This window comes from Marmota flaviventris, chromosome 18 (genome assembly GCF_047511675.1).
Source record: "Marmota flaviventris isolate mMarFla1 chromosome 18, mMarFla1.hap1, whole genome shotgun sequence".
In the NCBI taxonomy this organism is placed as follows: Eukaryota; Metazoa; Chordata; class Mammalia; order Rodentia; family Sciuridae; genus Marmota; species Marmota flaviventris.
Window position 1 is genome coordinate 35,889,288 of NC_092515.1, and position 18,827 is coordinate 35,908,114.

An 18,827-nucleotide genomic window follows, 5' to 3' on the forward strand; every position below is an offset into this window, starting at 1 on the left:
AACAGGAAAACCTCTGGTCACTAGCTACCTTATCTCGTCTTTTATTTGTATTGATGAATACAAGTGAGCAGAGGGCCCCCCCACAAACCACAGGGAGCCCGAGCCACCAGGATCTGAAAAGAGACAGTGCCTGTGTTCCTGCTTCCTTGTACCTGCTGAGGGGCCTGGGACAGATCATCCGCTCTCCCCAGAGACAGATCAATAAAAGTAACCACCCCCTGCTCCAAGGAGGTCATGGTTATGGACATGGCCGCATGGGTCACCAAGAGGTGCACGGGAGCTGGTTAGGACCAGATGGAGAGCCCCCTTCTTCCGCTCCCCTGCTCATACTCACCCTCCAGGGGTGGAGGACGGCGGGGCTGAGTGAAGAACCGTCAGGTCCTGGGGCACCAGCCCCTTCTTCCATGGGGAATCAACTCCTGGTCCTTTGCCTGAGACAGTCTCCAGAGCTTCCGCAGCCTTCGTGGGGTGAAAAAGGAAACCAGCCTGAGCTTCCGTTTGACTCCAGAAATGAGCTTAAAATAAAACACACAAAAGTGTCCAGGTCCCTGCTTGGGCCACAGAAATCAGGATCAGGGTGGACCAGGGACAAGGGCACCTCTTAGACACTGACCCAGTGATACCAATGAGCAGCCAGGTGGGGACCTCGGTGCCAGGGATTTCTCCCTGCCTCTGCAGGGCTTGGCTTCTTAAATCCCTTCTGCATTTTCTTATCTCCAATCTTTCCTTTTTCCTTCCCTCCTTCCCTCCCTTCATTTTCCTCTGGTTGGGTTGCTATTTTTTTTTTTTGGTCACAGCTTGGTTTAGATGAGGGCACAGCTCAAGCCACTCATTCCCGGGAGGTTTGGCTGTTCACCCTTTTTGCGAGGAAACTGTCAATAGACGTGTCAGAGCCCCGGGACTCCAAGGGCTGCCCTGGGTGGGGGCAAGGGGTGTCTGACAATACATGACGCACTCCGGAGCTAAGCGGAGAGGGGACCAACTGTGGGCAGATACAGAGGGACGGGCCGCAGAGTGTGGTCAAGGGGGAGAGTGTCATCCCGGGTGAAGAGAGCCTGGGGGCTCCAGGCACAGTGGTTGAAAGAACCCTGTATGGGAGTAAGGGGGCCTTGGCTTGGCCCCAGGGGCTTGGTTAATGGCTTCTGGGGGGCTTTGAGCCAGGTCCCCTCTCTGGGGCACTCTGTTCTCATTCTCTGTGGCCTAATAGACACAATGGTGTCCTTCCCGATCAACCTTACACTTGCTGTTCCCAGAGGCTGAGCAGCCTCCCTCAACAAGCACCAGTCACCCCATGGGGGGCTTCTCCTTGGGACAGGTCACATGCCAGGGGGAGCAGCTCCTGAGCAGTGATGGCTTTGGTGCCTGAATACCCACCTTCCTCCTCCTCTGCAGGAGCAGCTCTGGGGGTTTGTGTTGGACCATCTTCTGGGACAGAGGACCAGCTGCTCGCAGCACACTGCTGGCTTCCCATCTGTCTCTCCTCTCTGAGTGCTTCCTGGGGTCACCTTCTCCCCCCAAATGGCCACACCCAAATCCTTGACCCAGGGCCTGCACTTGAGTGGACCAAACCCAAGACATCACGCTGGTCCTCGGTGACGCTGTTGTTGGGTGTGTCCACATCGAGGACTGCCATGGCTTCTCAGTGAGTTGACCCCTTTGTCCTTAGACATGTCCCTGTGGAACCCAGCTTTCCTTGGGGGGATCTTGTGCTGCGTCTCTTCTGCCTCTTACTCTCAACCCAGCTGTGTGCTTAGCTCTCTAGTTCCGCCCCAGGGTTATAGTCCCGAAAGATGAGGCCACTCCCCCTGGACTCACAAGAAAGCTCAAGGGATTTTGCTACCTGCATGGTTGGGGTCTCTGCAAGGCAGGTCCAGCACGGCCTGAGAGAGCAAGGGAAGGACACTGGCCTGGGGCCTTTGTTTGGTTAGGAGACGGGCCGGCCGTGGTGAGCTTTGGGAGGTTTGGATCTTTGGCTTAAAGGAGGAAGCACCAGCCTTGCTTATCAGCATTTCCAGATAAGGGGCAAGATGGGCGGGGGAGAGCTGTGGGCAGTGCATTATCCAGGAGCGGAGTGGGCGCCTCATTACGCACCACCGGGTTGGTCTAGCTTTTAAAAATCTAATCTAATAATCTCTTTTAATTGAGAATTTTAAGACATTTTCATGTCACATGATTATCGGTATGGTTGGATTAAAATCTGGTTTAACAGAATATTCTATGTGGTTCTGTGTTCTTGGTTCCTTTATTTCCCAGTTTAACTGCTTGCTTTGGGATCGAATGTTTTTAATGCTTCAATATTTTTCTCTATTATTGGCTGCAATTTTTCCTTTTCTTTCTTTCTTTTTCTTTTTTTTTTTTTTTTTTGTGTGTGTATAGTATTCACCCCCAGCTCCCAAAAGCTCATGCCCATCTCACAATGAAAAATATATTTAGTCCCTTTCCCAGAGTTCCCGCAGTCCTAACGGTTGTAGCGTTGCTCAAAAGTCCAGGTCCAAAATACATGTGAGACTCAAGACAAACTCTTAACAACGAGTCCCCGTAAACATTGACAGCAAGTCACATGTCCATCGTAGACAGGAACAGAGTAACACTTCCATACGATAAGGGGAAATAGGGGCACAGCAAGACGAGATGGGACCAAAGCACACCCAGACTCAGCTGGGCAGACAAGCCCCATGGCTCCATGTTCAGGATTCGGGGTACCTGGCATCCACTGTTCTCTCCCAAGAGCTGTGTCGCTTGCTCCTGTGGCCTTGTGGGTGGCAGCCCAGTGGCCCCTCTTTTGGCTTGTCTGAGCTTGCTTTCTGCGGCCCTCCTTGGCAGACCCTCCATGGTGCTGGCATTTCTTAATCCTGGGGCTCCGTCTCACTTCTTCATGCATTGCCCTCTCAGGGTCTCGGAGCCCTCAGGGACACTGGCCCTGCTGCACTTTGCCTGGCCGCCGGGGCCTTCCTTGGAAATCTCGGTGGGAGCCTCCATCACCCCCTAACTCCAGCATCCTGCGTTCCTGCAGAACCAGCCTCCCGCAGATGATGCCATGCTCTGCTGCCATCTCAAGCAGCAGTCAGGCCTCTGGGGACCACAGTCACAGCAGCTTCTGAGTGCCTGGGTGGCTGAACAAGGTGAAACAACTTCCCAGGCACCCCTGTGCAAGCAGGGTGCTCCCATGGTCTCCTCTCAAAGGAATTTTTACCTTTACATCCTTGAGTGTGTGGCCTTGCCAATTGCTGAGATGCCCGCAAGCCACATTTCCTGTCGTCTCTGGGGAGGTATCCACCACGTCTTTAGTGGCTGCCATCTTCTTAACAACCACACCTTCTTAGCCCCAGCTTTACTTGAAGTTTTCTGGCCAAACTGCAAGTTTTTCAACTCTTTCTGCTCCTGATTATCATAATAAACTTGGCCAAAAGCTGCCAGCAATATCCATGTCACTGCCTGCATGCTATGCTGCTGTGACCCAAAGACCTGACAAGAACAAATGTAGAGGAAGAAAAGCTTATTTGGGGGCTCACAGTTTCACAGGTCTCAGTCCATAGATGGCTAACTCCATTCCTTGGGGCTCGAGGTGAGGCAGAGCATCATGGCAGAAGGATGTGGCAAAGCAGTTCAGTCCCTGGGGATCAGGAAGCTCAGACAGAGCATTCTGCTCAGCAGGGACAAAATATATATACCCCAAAGGTACACACCGTCAGTCACCTACGTCTTTTAGTCACCCCCTACTTGCCTCTAGTTACCACTCAATTAATCCATATAAGTGGATTAAGCCATTGATTAGGTTACACCTTGCATAACCTCATCATTTTGCCCCTGAACCTTGTTGCATTGTCTCAAATGTGAGCCTTTGGGGGACATCTCCTATCCAAACCGTGACATTACCCATCCGTTCATGTAAGCTTTTCATAAGATTATTTTAAGTCCCCCGTCTGTTGGCTTGACACCTCGGTTATCTCTGAATCTGGGTCTGTTGTTTGCTTTCTCTCTTGTCGATAGATGTTTTCTTGCTCTGTGTGTGGGTGTGTTTACAATTTTTGGATTCAATGCTTTACATAATGTGTAAGGAAGTTGAAACTGAAGGCATTTAGAAATAAAAATGGGCGTGTCTTTTCTTCTTGATTGCGTGCATGCGTGCATGCATGCGTGCGTGCGTGTGTATGTGTGCACACTGTTACCTTGGATATCCTAAGTGCACCACCAACTTCAAATTCTTCCAGTGTGCCCTTGAGCTCTGTTCTGTATCCCCTGTGCGCGGGAAGGTTCTGAAGGGGTTTTAGAAATGTTTTGCTCCGCCCTCAGCTCCACACCTGCCTTGTGCTCCTGCCTACAGGGAAGGTCTCTCTCCAGACCTCTACTCTTCCCCAGCGGGAAAGTCCTGGGACTGGGTCTTTGCATCCGGGAATTGTTTCTCTTCCCTGGTTCAGACTCAACCTTGGGGAGCCTGGTGTTCCCCTCAGGGATCCTGCCTCTCACCAGCACTCGAAGTTCTCTAATGATCTTGACCCGGGAGAGGCTGGTGCGCCATAGAGGTATAGAGCTCAACATTTTTCCTTTTGTTCGGCCTCAACAGGTGCTCACCAGTTCCTGAGGAGGGGTCAGGTCTGCTGCCCTCTTCCTGGTGGTTGTTTTTGTTCTTTATGGGAGATAGGACCTGGCAGAGCTTCAGGCCCGCACCCTTGGAAACAGGTTTTCTCAGCCTTACTCCCCGTGCTCAGCCTTTCTCATGAGCACCACAGAGAGGTCCACGGAGAGGAGTCTGTCGGAGTGTAGATTCTCCTTGGGAGTGTGGTTTGGTGATATTGCATTTCTGGATGCCAGGCCCGTTTCCTGGCATATGTCTCCTCAAATCCTCAGAATCTCTAAAGTGTCTTTTTGGATGCAAATGATTGCTGCCACCCCCAGGTAGCTTCTGGAAGGTGCTGGTCTGTGGAAAGACAAAAGCAGGGAAAGGGGGCTGGGACTTAAAGCCCCCCAGCCCCCAAGGGGAGAGGGACTGAAGGCTGAGCTGGTTGCCAACCTCTGATGGTCTCATCAATCATGCCGACATAAGGAAGCCCCCACACACGTCTGAAAGGTCAGGATTCGGGGAGATTCTGGAGAACTGAGCTTGTGGAGGGTGGCACACAGAACTGAGGGTACTCTGTGCTACGAGTACCCTGTGCTTCTGTCCCCATAGCTCACCTTCTATCTGTATCCTTTGTAATATCGTTTACACACACACACACACACACACACACACTGAATTCCCTGAATTCAGTAAGCTGCTTAAACAAATTAATCGAACTCAAGGAGAGAGTTTTGGGAATCCCAATTTATAGCCAGTCAATAAGAAGTTCAGGTAAAAACCATGTGGAGTTGTGCCTGGCACCTGAAGGAGGGGGCAGTTTTGTTAGAGAGAGCCCTCAGCCCATGGGATGTGACATCATCTCCAGGTCGATAGCATCAGAACCCAATTGAGTTAGAGGTGGCTTGGCTGCTGCAGAATTGCTTGCTTAATACGTGGGGGAACAACCCCCCCCCCCAGCTGGAGTCAGAAGGGATCTGGATCGTGAGTGTATGGGGCAAGCTGGGGCTGAGTTTAGTTTTTCTACTCGAGTTCCAGGTATTTCAAACTCTCATACTAGGCCACATTTAGCACTGGATTAAACCGTTTAGAATATTTCTGTTCACACATAGAACAACCAAATTCTCCTCCTGTGGACGGAAAATAAGCCAGCGTTCACATCCACCTCTCCTCCAAATGCTCTCTTCCTTTGGATTTCAGGGTGCCCACGTGCCTTGCCCCTTCAGCTCTCTAGGTGCAGAAAGTTCTGATTCTGAGGACAATCCAGCTGTCCCTTGCTGTCCCAGTTGGAGTGAGACTCTTCAGAGCTTGGACTGCTGCAGAACCCAGCAGTCAGCCCTCAACTTCTGAAGGAGGCTGTTTTACATGATACTTTAAAGGTCTTGCTCTAGTGAGGTCACTGCTGAGACCTGAAGTGGTCCAGGGTACAGAAGGGCTCAGAAGAGGTTTTGGAGGGGAGAGTCTCGTGGAGGGGCCTGGGTGGTGACTGTGTATGTCGAGGAGGGGACTGCAGAACTGTGGGACGGTCAGGAAGCCATGGAACTATGCCACAGGCTCGCCGTGGCACCTGGCCTTCTCCACAGATAGTTCCAAATTGAGGAGGGAGACCCTCCACACTGACCATCCCAGATCCTATTGTTGGAAGTTGTTGGGGGTCCTGTGACATGAGGCAGGTCCAGAGTCCCATACTGCTGGACTGGGCAGCTCCAGAGGATGAACTACCCCAATAGAGGTGAAGCCTTCCTATCTCCTGATGGTGCCTCCCTCTGCAGACTCTCTCTGAGGAGGAAGGTCTCATCTCTAGCTCCAGTCCCAGAGACTGATTTGATAACAGGAAGAACATTTATTTCACAAATGGAGGTCATAAGCAAAAACATTCCCCCTCCCTGGTCTATGCCCAGCCCAGCCCACAAATCTCCATCCTCTCAGAACCCACACCTGTTTTGCCCCTGGGGTTCTTGGAGGGTGGCACACAGAACTATGAGTACTCTGTGCTTCTGTCCCTCATACACAGCTCTCTTCTCTGGCCAGTGGCGTTCATACACTCCTGTCTTTCGTGAAGCAGCTGTCCTACTCTCCCAGACTTCAGCGTGGTCCAGAAAACCACTTCCCTGTGTTTCAGCCCCATGGCAGCCTTGGTTTGGGGGCCAATCTTCAGGTACTCTTCTTTCTGGCTGTACTCTGGCCAGTGGGGAAGTCCTTTTCCATTGGGGTTCCTGAGAACAGAATCAAATAGAAATTACCCAAAGCTACTCTGTGGTCCGAACATTTCTCTGAGACCTTTCAGGGAACCCCCTGGACTTTCTCTGCTTTCCAGAGATAGGGAACTCTCCATCTCTCGGGGCAGCCTGTAAGTTCTCAGAGCACCACCATCACAGTTCTGGGATCAATCACTCGCACTTTCACCTCTTCCCAAAGGGTAGGCCCCACCCCATGCCGCCCACCCACCTACCCACCCTGCTCCCTCTTTGCCACCAGCCTCACCCATGGCGAGCAAAGTTGCCCCAGAATTTCATCACCATCCTGCTGAGTTTGGTCTCCTCTTGTGAGGCGCCCCCTGTTGGTGAAGAAGGAAAAAACGCTTTGACTGCATGGGCCAGCAGCAGCACCTTGTGGGAAATGCAGGACATGCATCTGGGGGAGGAGGATCATGAGTTGAAAGCCAGCCTCAGCAACTTAGCATGACTCTCAGCAACTGAGAGGGCCCTGCAGGTGGACCACCACCTCTCTCATTGATGTCACAGGTCAGGATTCTGAGAGTCACTCTGGCTCAGGACACATGCACATACCTCCTCCTTGCATAGTAGCAGGAGAGAGGCTGGGAACTGCTCTGGGTAGCTCAGCCCTGTTCCAAGGAGTCAGAAGCTCAGCCTGGGACAGCAGAAGTTGCTCAAGGCCACCAAAGCAACACTGGAACCCAGGCCTACTGTCCACAAGCTTGCAGCCAGCACAGCCGTTACCTTTTAAAAATGGCATCCCAAAGACAGAGTAGACGTCGTCCCCATGGTCTCCTTCCACCGACTTGGGTCTTTCATGTGATGCGAAGCTCGGGCGATACTGAAACTCATACATGTAGGTGATGGCTCCGGCATCTGAGAAGACACAGATTTGTGCACAGGTCACATCACCAGACACACAGCTGGATGGTCTCAAGGTCTCTGGCTGTGCAGGAAACCCCTGGGTGTCAGCCTGGGACAGGGACAGAGTTCCTGGAGAGCCCAGGGACTGGCCTCCGGCTGCAGAGCTGGTCGAGGTGGAAATGGGACGTGGGCCAGCTGTTGTTGGAAGGAATGAATGTCGACCCCTTGGGTGGATCCACTTAAAATCTCATTATAGGGACATTGGTCCCATCCACATAAACCCCGTGGCCCCTGACACATTCACACACAAAACATCTTTATGTGCCCAGTTAACACTGTGCATCGTCGAAAACAGACTCATGCTCATTTGTTTCAAGAAGATGTTGAACCTGGTTGTTGTCTCCTGTTCTGCCTAGTTTTGAGCATTTCCAGTGATTTTCGCACCTACTCAGAGAAGAAGGAAGCAAAAACCAAGTGGCTTTTCTGAAAGTGAGGATATTTAAACCCAAACACAGGCAGAAAGAGAAGCACACATCTCTGCGTCTCAGGAAACTGCAAAGTGGGGGGATTCATACTTCTGTCACCTCGCAAATCTCACTTCCTTCCTCACCCAGGGTGCATTAAGGTGACAAGATGGTGGCAGGGAAGAGACGGGGTCAGGAAGTGAGACCCTGCCTCTCTCCTGACCTTTCTTCTTCTCTGCCTTTTCATCTACCACCAAGGCCCCCTGTCCAAGCCCCAAGAAGATTCCACTTCTCCTTCTCATTGGGTCATCTAAGCCACCAGTCCCTGGTCCTTCAGGACAAACCCAGGGACCCCCCAGCCTGGAGACCTCTGCAGGTTGCATTGGTCATAATGTCCACAGAGGAGGGGTTGCTCTAATTGGGCAAGGGTGAGGCCCTAAGTTTGGCTGGTAGAGAAACATCAAGCCTTTCCCTACTTGGTTACAGCAAGAAACTTGGAAAATGCAGGAAAAAAAATAAAGTGAACAGTGGGATAGGGAGGGGGAGCATGGGAGGAGTAAATGAATTCTCCACAGGGAAGAGGGCTGGGAGGGAAAGGGAGGGGCAGGGGATTAGCAAGGATGGTGGAATGTGATGGACATCATTCAACAAAGTACGTGTATGAAGACTCGAATTGGGGGTCAACATACTTTTTTTTTTGAGCAGATAACAATATTTTCATGGAAGACTATTTCAGTCTTTCCTAAGGTAACATTTAATAGAAGTCTATAAGATGAGAAAGAACCAAACAGAGAAAAAAAAATTAAGCTAGATAGAAAAACACTTCCTTGGGGCAGATAGCATTGATGGCCCCAATTCTTAACTATAACACAACCACACCAATACACAGAAACGGCAGCACCCTCCTAACTTGGGCAGGACAAGCCTCCCTTTTTCTGCTTCTAATGCTAGGTTTGGCCAATGGAATGCAGCCAATGCAAATTAATTAAAATACCCTTGTTTTATTTATTTATTTATATGTGCTGCTGAGGATTGAACCCTTTGTCTCACATGTGCTAAGGCAAGTGCTCTACCAAGGAGCCACCACCCTTACCCCTATTTTTAATTTTTAACCTCAGTATTCCAAGTGATAAAAGAAGTTAAGAAGTTCATAGTCTTCAAGGGGTTTGGTGGTGTCACACACCTGTAATCCCAACAGTCTGGGAGGCTAAGGCAGGAGGATTGCAAATTCAAAGTCAGCCTCATCAACTTAGTGAGGCCCTAAGCAACTTAGTGAGAGCCTGTCTCAAAAAAAAAGCTGAAAAGGGCTGCAGATGTGGCTTAGTGGTACAGCACCCCAAGGTCTGATCATTAGCACCAGGAAAAAAAGAAGAAGAAAAGAAATCTGCATTTGAATACACTGGAAAGCAATTTTTCAATATGTATCAAGAGCTTTAAAATGTTCCTGTGGTCCAGTTTAGTGACTAAGACTCAATCATAAAAAAAATAGAAGACATATGATTAATCATTTATGCAATAAGGGTCTGCATAATGTTATTTGTTGCATCAGAATACAAGCAGTCAATAGGATAGAAATAGGAGGTTTCATGTACCTGATAATAATATATATTTTTACGGATTTTCATTGACATTGAGGAAATCTCCCAAATACAGTGCTTCCTGACCAAAATAACTATATAAATTAATTTTAAACTATATATAAGATGTAGAAAAATTATCAGAAGATAATATAGAAAAAATTTATAGCAGATGCCTCTGAGTAGAAGACTTCTAAGTGATATCTGGTTTCCTCTTTTCAAAACTTTCTACAATTATAACATATGAATTTTATATTCAGAGGCACTCTTTTGATTGGGAAGAATGAGACAAATACAATAAATAAAAGCTGACCAAATCCATATAGTCCTGGCAAATCCCTGAACTCAAAAGTTCTGAAATCTCAGAGCAAAGACACAAGCCCAGCATGAGCGGAGCCCCATGACACGCAGGTGGGGACATCACAGATCAGACAGAGTGGCAGACACACCCAGGTTTATGGAAGGGCAGAAGAGCTTCCTGGGAACCCTCAGGAGGCGAAGTGGATTTGGCACATGTACTGAGGGCGCTTGGGCAGATGTTAGGTCTGCTGTTTTTTTTTAATGATGCTTATAAAGTACTGAATTTGAAAACGCTTGCAGCATGGGTCGCGAAGTCAGGACCAGGGAGACATTTCCTGGCTTGCAGATTAGGTGGATGCAGATTGGTAGGAAAAGAAAGGTCTTGTGAGGCTCTTCAGTTGCACCCAGAAGGAGGGCCTGTTTCTCATAGCTCCCCAGGGCCACAGGACCCTGGGAGGCATCGCTGGACGGGACGTCCTCCATTGGCTTCTGTGTCAGTTCCCTTCCTGTTGCTAAACCAAACATGGGACACAACCGACTTGTCAGGAGGAAGGACCCGTCCTGGCTTGTGATTATAGTTCACAATCATTTGGCTTTGTTGCTAGGACCTGCAGCAGCGGGGGACACCATGCCTTCAGGTGTCCTGTTCACCTCATGCCACTCAGGAAACAAAGAGAGAGTCTGGGGTTCCAATATCTCCTTCAAGGCCAAGTCCCTGGGGACCTAACTTCATTCAACTAGGCTGTCCCTTCTAAAAATTCCCCCTTGTCCCAATGTTCCTATTGGCTGTGACCAGATCTCTAACACATGGGCCTTGGGGGACATTCAAATTTGAACTATGACAACTGTTATCTTCTTCCTGTCTCCCTTCCTCATCTCCCCATGGGTGTTTTCCAGGATCACCTCCCATCACCTCCCAAATGAACTCCTTGCACTTGAACCTTTTTTTTTTTTTTTTTTAGTTTGCTACTAGCAGAAACCAAACAGGCGAGCACCCTCCCCCGGGGCACATGGAACCCTCCCTCAGGTCTGAACTTCACAGATCCCACATCTGTCTGTGCTGGAGCCGGGTAGATCCCACATCAGGCTGGTGAGTCCATTTCCCTCTCCCACTCCACCTCTGAGACTCACCTCTGTGGCCACGGGCCGTAAGCACAGTCGGGACACAAAACATGACATCTCCCATCAAGTCCATGAACTGGTCTTTGTTTTTGGTAGGGTCCTCCGTGTCTCCTAAATACTCCGTGATGGCATCAGTAGACTGCTTCTCTGAAAGGTTCTGAAATCATCAATAAAGTGACCAGCCAGCAAAGAAGGCCCCATTGATCATGGACACCAGATCCCACGCTTTGCTCTGCCTTGGAATTGATCTTTACTTTGGAGCAAGCCCCCAGCCCTTCTTTCTTTCTTAACCAACCCCCACAATTCCTAGACTCTTACAACAAGTGGGAAGGACTTCAACAAGAGTTTCGTGGCCATCTTCTGGTCTAATGTTTTTTCAGAGAGTGGATAGCCCATCGCCTGTTGGGGGGAAAAATGGCTTAGCATTTGTGAATCATCAGGAATTAAGGGAAAGAACCAAACGAGACAAACAACACAGCAGTGCAGAATGAAGGTCCTTTGGCCCCTCTCTGAAGGGTGTGGGTCTTTGATGCATTAAACAAAATAAATGAATCAAATAAACTTGTACCTAGAAAGTCAAGGAGTGCAAAGAAGATAAACAGATGTTTAGGAGAAGCTGTCCTTGCTATTTAAATATATCTTTATCTTCAGGTCAACCTCTGTCTATCAGCTAGAACCCAGCCAAGGGTCAGCCCAGAGAAGGCAGGTGCTGGCCAGGCGAAGGCTGAAGTAGAGGGCTTAGGGACCCAGGGGAAAGATCACACCTTCACAGACTGAAGAAGCCAAAATCCGCCATGAGGGTTTGTCCTTTAGTCATAACCTCTGAAATCCTTCTGAAGTGAGAACTGTAGAACTCTCAGCATGTGACAATCCTGTCCAACCTCTGCATTGACCCAACTCGAGCCTGGCTGCTAGTGGCTTAAGGACATGTCCTAGGAGGAGCCCAGCCCTCTAAAATGCCTGCCATATTTCCAGGTGGAAATATTGTTTTTCTCCAGCCAAGCAGGCCCCAGACCCTCTTTGAAGGCATTTACATTGCAAAGTTTGCAATTATCAATTCTTTCTCTGTCCTTCGAGATAGAAATATCCCATACAGAACTGTTTCCTCAAGGACCTGAGAGCATTTAAAAAAAAAAAATTGTCACTTTGAAATGTGAACCTTTGAAGGCATCAGTCTTGAGTTCTCTTCCAGTCCTGGTAGAAGGATAAGCCCTAACCTCCGTGGGGGCCTTACCGCAGCTGAGCCTGATCACCAAATGCCACAGGTGAGCCAGGTGACGCACCCCCCACCCACAGTGCCTCCCCAGCATCCCAGACTTAAGACATTTCCAGCCTTTGCCATCAGGGAATTTGCCCCACTGAGAGCTTATTACTGAAGAAACCCTGTTCCATTTGCTTTCAACTGGTTTATCTTTAAGAGAAGACAAGCCTCTTCCCTTTCAGAAGCCAGTTTCAACTCGAAGAGAAGCAAGTTTCTCTGACTCTGTCCATATGGTGCCTGGGAGCACATGGGGTGACCTATGGGCCCATGAGTCCAAGCCCAAGGTGGAAGGGGCTGGCCCAGATCTCACTCTCTGAACCCCCCGGCTCCTTCCTCTTCCTAAAGATACTTTGCTTTTTACTTTATTTATTACAATTATTGTCTCTACTCTGGCCCTCCCACCTGGACAAGTTGGGATTCTTTAATAGGAAAACAATCAGTGTTTGAAGGGAGGGGTTGCCGGGGCTCTGGCACCCCAGGGTCAGTTGGGGCATCCCAGGAAATGTTGACTTGTGGCAATGGGGACAGTTGCACTGAATTCAGAGGAAGAGATTTGAGACTGGAGAACTCAGGGGACCAGAAGTTGGAGGGAAGATAGGTGATCAGGGGTCCATCTGTTTAAATGGCTTGTATGTTCTCACCTTTGGAATAAACCAGCCAAATTCATGCTTGTTGACTCCCAAGATGTAGGGGACTGTGTTGAAATTCTTTTCAGCCAAAATCGCCTCAGGGTCCTTTGGTAGCACCATCCCATCAATCACAGTTGTGAGGAAAGGGTATCTCTAGGGAAGAGAGCAGGTCATGTCTGTGATTCTCCTTCCCCAGGAAACATGCCCATCCCCCTCTGCCTGACTGAGGGCCAGGCCAGCCCCATGGACCATATATATGGCCATTGGCAGTGGCAACAGAAACGCAGGCTCCTAATAAGGTGAATAAGTCTCTGATAGGATAGAAATTAGTAGCATTGATAAGGTGACAACTAGTCGGGGGAGCAGAGATATTCACTCAAATTGAAATATATACAGGTTATTTATTTATTTATTTGGGTACCAGAGATTGAAGCTAGGGGTGCTTAGTCACTGAGCCACATCCCTAGCCCTTTCTAACTTTTTTTTTTTTTTTTTTTTTTTGAGAAAGTCTCATTAAGTTGCTTAGGGCCATGCTAAATTGATGAGTCTGGCCTTGAACCTTAGCCTCCCAAGTCACTGGGATTACAGACATGCGCCATCGTGCCCAGCCAGGTTGGGTATTCTTTACCTAAGTTGCTTGCAGCCAGAAGTCTTCCTGATTTTAAAGATTCTTTTTATTTTTGGAATATTGCGTAATTGGATATCTTAGAAATGGTACTCAAGTCTGAACACACTATTTTCAATGTACCTGGAATTACACCAGGGCTTGTCACATGAGGGCACGTGTGAGTTTTCTACCCATGACATTATTACAGCCCTCAAAATATTTTGGAGCATTTTAGATTTCATATTTTCAGATCAGGGATGCTAAACCTATCATACATAGAGAGATCTATGATATAGAGAGATAGATACACATACACACTTAAACCTATCTACCATTCAATTTGAAATGTGCATATATTTCTATGTATTTGTCTGTCTGTCTGTCTTTATATCTCTCTGTTGATCTGTGTCATTCTTGGAGAAAGGAGGAGAGTAAAATACCATATCCCTGAAATGCTCCTTTATGTTCCCAAGAACTCAGCCTAGATTGAAGCTAGGGGTGCTTAACCACTGAGCCATATCTCCAGCCCTTTCCTTTTTTTTCTTTCTTTTTTTTTTGGAGAACAATGAGAGCAGGTCAGATGCCTAGATAATATTACCTTGAAGGATGCTGACTGGCTCTCACACATGCTAGGAATTAGGGCCCTTGAGTGTTCTCTGTGGAAAGCTGCTTACTTGCATGCATGCCAAGTTCCTTGAGAGGCTGGTCATCCAAGGGACAAGTGAAGTGAACGATGCCATTGCTCTGTAGCCCAGCCTACGAAACCCCTCTCCCTGAGGTCACTGACACAGAGCAGAGCACGGTGAAGGTGGTCATCCACCACTGGACAAAGCACCCTGAGGGGTGGATATGCCCTGTCCAGCCTGTCACCACCAGGCCGTCCCCCTGAAGGGTCTTCAATAAGCTTTCTGTCTTGCACACCTTGTGGGGTATTTTCTCTGTCTCTTGGTGACCTATTCTGCTGCCCTAGACAGCTGCGCCGTGGACCAGGCACACCCTCTGTGGTTGCTTCTTGCTATTCACGGTCGTTACGTTCTGTAAAGTGCCGTGAATCCTGGATCGGTGGATACTGAGCCAGAGCTCCACGGGGAAATGAGGACCAAGGTTCCTATGAGGCCCGTGGACTTTGTTTTATGTGTAAGTCTCTGGTTTAAGATGCTTTAGATCACATGGATTTCTCACAAAGAATCAGTTATGCGTCGTATTAACTTATAATAACACACCAGGCAGGAGGGATTAACATCTCCCTGGCCCTGGGTCACCCACATGCAAACTGCTTTGTCTTCAGCCTCCCAACCATGCTGTCCAATACCGGCTCTTAATGTCCTTCCTTCCTCATTTCACGAGTTCCCAGGTTTAACCTCTTCTTCACCCAGATGTTATATCAGCACCTCCCAGGATGGCCTCACCTGCAGAGAGGCAGGCTCAGGGATGCTGTGGAGGTGCTGCTCCTGGTGCGTGGCCAAGAGCACCACAGCCCGAGGCTGAGCCCAGCCCGAGGCTGAGCCCAGCCTGTCTGTCACAGGCATTTTCTCCCCAAGGCACCCAGCTAAGGAACACCAGGCAGCGCATCTGCACTGTGCCGAGTGGGCATTTTAAACAGAGAAAGTACTAATGAAAAGCACCAATGTTCACAAAACAACAACAACAAAACACACAACTGGCATGAAATAGATGGCACTAGTTAGGACAGAAGATGAAACAAGAAGACACAATTGTTTTGTTTGATTTCAGATGGGAACATGTCTCATGTGGCTCAGACTTTTAGCCCTCTGCACCTATCTGTAAATAACCACCAAAGTGCTGTGCGTTTGATTTTGCAAATAGGAGAATTCACAAGGACAGAATTGATGATTAAGGAGGATTGACTCTCTCTCCCTCCCACCCACCTCCAACCTCTCTCTATTTTGTGGTACTAGGATGGAATCCAGGGCCTCATACAGGATGGACAAGTGCTGTCCCACTGAGCTGTATCCCCAGCTTTATCTTGCTATCTACATTTATTTTTTAAGTATTTATTTCTTTGTAAAAGCTTATGATGAATAGTTTGTGCGGTGATTGCTTTCTTGCTGTCTAACTGACAACATTAAGCAAACATCTTTTCTATGCCTTGGAAAATTATCCATCTCTATTTAAATATGAGTTTTCACAGATCAACCGTTTGCTTTGCACAGGAGCAGAGCACCCCGCCCTCAAGATGCCTCCACTGAATGGAATACCATGAGTTAAAGAATCCAGGGTGACTGATATTACGTTGATAAATTTCTTAATTTTCTGATTTACCTTTGATGCAAAATACAGGGTCACAGTCAAGTGGATGCACGTGTCACCACTTGGGAAGCTGGCTCTGGGTACCGTTATGTCAAACTCAGTCACCAAGGTGTAGCTGTGAAGAGCCTGTGTCCTGGTGCTGAACCCTGGCTCTGCTACCTATTAGCCAGTTACTTGGAAAAGTAACCTCCCCTCATGGGTCGCTTGGTTTTCTCATCTAGGAACCCACAGGGAGCAAAAGACAGAACACACGCAATGCTCAGGTGCTCAATACCTGGAAAAGGCTCAGTTAACATTGGGTATTACTGATGCGCAGGCTACTGCAGACCCCAGCAGACACCAGCCTCCGGTGCCCCTCTCCAGCTCCGTACTCCATGGGCCACATTTCCCTCTGGGGAACATTGTGGGAATGGCATGAGGGAGGGGACAGATGAGCTTGCCAAAGTCCCTGTGCTGACGGAATGCCCTGGGGCAGGGTTAGACACAGGGCCTCTGTAGGGCACCTTCTCTGCCCACCCTGGGACACATCACAGGCACTCAGACACTCAGGTAGGCTTCGAAGGCCGATTCGATGGAAGGAAGCCAATCTGTTCTGCAAACAAAGCCAGGCTTTTAAGAAGGGAGAGGACGTGCTTTATAAAGAAAGGCAAGTCTGGTGACACCAGGGGTGTGAAAGCCAGGACCGAAAGAGGAATAGAAAGTGGTACAAATCCAGAAGACAGACCTGAGGCCCTACGGGGACAGCCTGTGGGGGGACAGTGACATCAGCAGCAGTGGGGACCACAGTAATTGCCACCGTCCACTCCTTGGCTGCTGCTGGCTCCTTGTGAGGGCCGCAGCGTGGGTCAGAGAACTCAGGGGCACCCCCGTTTCCCTCACTTCCTCTCGGAGCTCACAGGACTCCAGCCACCGCTCTGGCCCTGGTCTGAGGCACAAGGCTCCCTTGGCTCGCAGAGGCCAGGCTCTCCTCCGGCCTTCCTGTGTCTGCTCTGGCCTCTCCTCTGCCCCTTCTAGCTTGCGGTGAATCGGACTGTCGTAAAATCGAAGACCACATCCCTGCTCTGTTCAGAGCCCTTGAGCACCTCCCGTCTCCTGCTGGGTCATAGTCACGTCCTTCCAGTGACCACCCAACCCCAATGACCAGGACCTCCTCAGCCTCCAACTCGCTCCCTCCACTCCACACACAGGGGCCTCTTGGGCCCCTGAAGTTGCTGTCCCCTCTGCCAGGAACACTCACAGAGCTTGACTCCAAGGTCACCTGCTCATCAACCCATCTGCTGACCCCTCTATTCACATCCAAACCACTGGGCAACTCTCTCTTTCCTTCTGAGACAGGGTCTCACTAAGTGGCTAAGGCAGCTGGAACTCGTGACCCTCCTGCCTCAGCCTCCTGAGTCGCTGGGACTACAGGCGTGTACCCCTACACCAGCCCCTAACCTCGTTGACCTTACCTCTGACCATGACCACACATCACATCTCTCATGTTATTTTATTTTTTTTCCCATTGTGCTCTCTTCCCCCTGGAAGGAAACGCTTCAGGAAAGCAGGGACTCTTGCCTGTGCTGAAGTGGCTCCCCCTTTCTCCACAGGAGAGCCCTCTTCACCACGGCTGACTTAGGACTGTCAGCAAAAGAGTCCATTGTAGATGAACTTCCTATTTTCATGTCGCCCTGTTTCACTTGGCCACTGGCCGAGAAGATACCAGCACTCCAGGTGCTGGACACCCCTTACTAGTTTTTCACAAACATCCAGTATAGTCCTTTGAAGAAAAGTGCAAACAAGGCCTCTGGCCTTGAGCTGGGCTTCACAGAGATGTCTACATTTTCAAGATAAGTTTTACCAACCGGGCTCCATGGTAACAGCTGGCAGGGGGAGGAAAGAGAGGGGAGAAGAAGCTCTCCCCTTCTCAGGTGTGGTCCTTGAAGGGTCAACTTGCCCAGAACAGTGAAAGAAAAAGCTGCTTTTATGTGAACTTCTGAGCCCCTCCCTTTACACGCTGGGTATAAAACTCTGAAACTCCCTGAACTCGGGGTTCAGGGGATTGATTGATTACAGCAAAAGCTGTGCCCTCTGAACCTGGCTGCAGCCAAATAAAACTGTTTCCTGCTGTCTTCGGTGCCTTGCCTCCTCTGTCCCTACAACAGCGCCACTGCCAAATCCCAGCTGCCAAATCACATCCTGCAAGGTAGTCAGTGCTTCTGAAACTCTGATGGATGTCTGAATCGATCTCATTTCATCTGACTTTTAAGAGAAGTTCTGGGAACTCCTGGAAGGGAGCCGAGGACAGGGCTGTAAGAGGGTGCTCAGTCGATGTCACCAGATCCTGGAACCATTAGGAGGTGGGAGGGAAAGAAGGAGGAGTCGGGAGGATCCTGTTGGGGTTTCCTAGGTCCTGGGAGGAGGGCCGTGTCCTCAAGACTGAGATCCTGGGGCCTCCTTCCCTCCCTCCCTGCACCGCTAATCACCCTGGGGTCTCCCGAGGATGTGTCCTCCTCAGCAAAGACTCCTGAGCACCTTGTCTAGTTATCTCTTCCTCCTGAGAATGTCCTAGAGCGGTCTCCTCCCACTGGGCCTTTCTGGACTCAGGAAATGTAAAGGAAAAGGGTGGCTGAGTCCAGGGCACGCAGAGGTGATGGCTGGGAGCGCCTGAGCTGCAGTCAGGGGAGAGGGCCACCTGCCTATGTAACCCTAACAAGGGACCTCCCCTCTTTGGGCTTCAGAAACACATACACAAGGAGTGATTATGATTCCACAAAGAACAATTCTTTCATTCATTGTGAATTGGAGCTCAAATGTCTTCAGACTCAAAACCTGTAATCAACAAGCCAAAGGGCCTTACCTTTTTGGGGTCTTGTGATAAATCAAGACTAAAGAATTTCTGTAAAGACAAAGGCAAAAGACGTGGTGAGAAAGGCTTCCTGGGGGAAAATCTGATTTTTCTGATTTTTGATACCCAGA

General features: G+C 49.4%; 1 protein-coding gene across 1 annotated transcript in view; it reads right to left on the reverse strand.

The window, feature by feature from the left end:
* Nucleotides 1-18,827, reverse strand: part of LOC114095672 (liver carboxylesterase 1-like) — a 50,472-nt gene that overhangs the window by 15,345 nt on the left and 16,300 nt on the right. The window contains exons 8-14 of the mRNA XM_071604195.1: nt 18,709-18,747; nt 13,004-13,144; nt 11,420-11,500; nt 11,111-11,258; nt 7,519-7,650; nt 7,043-7,115; nt 6,602-6,774 (exon numbers count right to left, since the gene is read on the reverse strand). Coding sequence (XP_071460296.1) covers nt 6,602-6,774; nt 7,043-7,115; nt 7,519-7,650; nt 11,111-11,258; nt 11,420-11,500; nt 13,004-13,144; nt 18,709-18,747 — 787 coding nt within the window. The remainder of the gene's footprint in view (nt 1-6,601; nt 6,775-7,042; nt 7,116-7,518; nt 7,651-11,110; nt 11,259-11,419; nt 11,501-13,003; nt 13,145-18,708; nt 18,748-18,827) is intronic.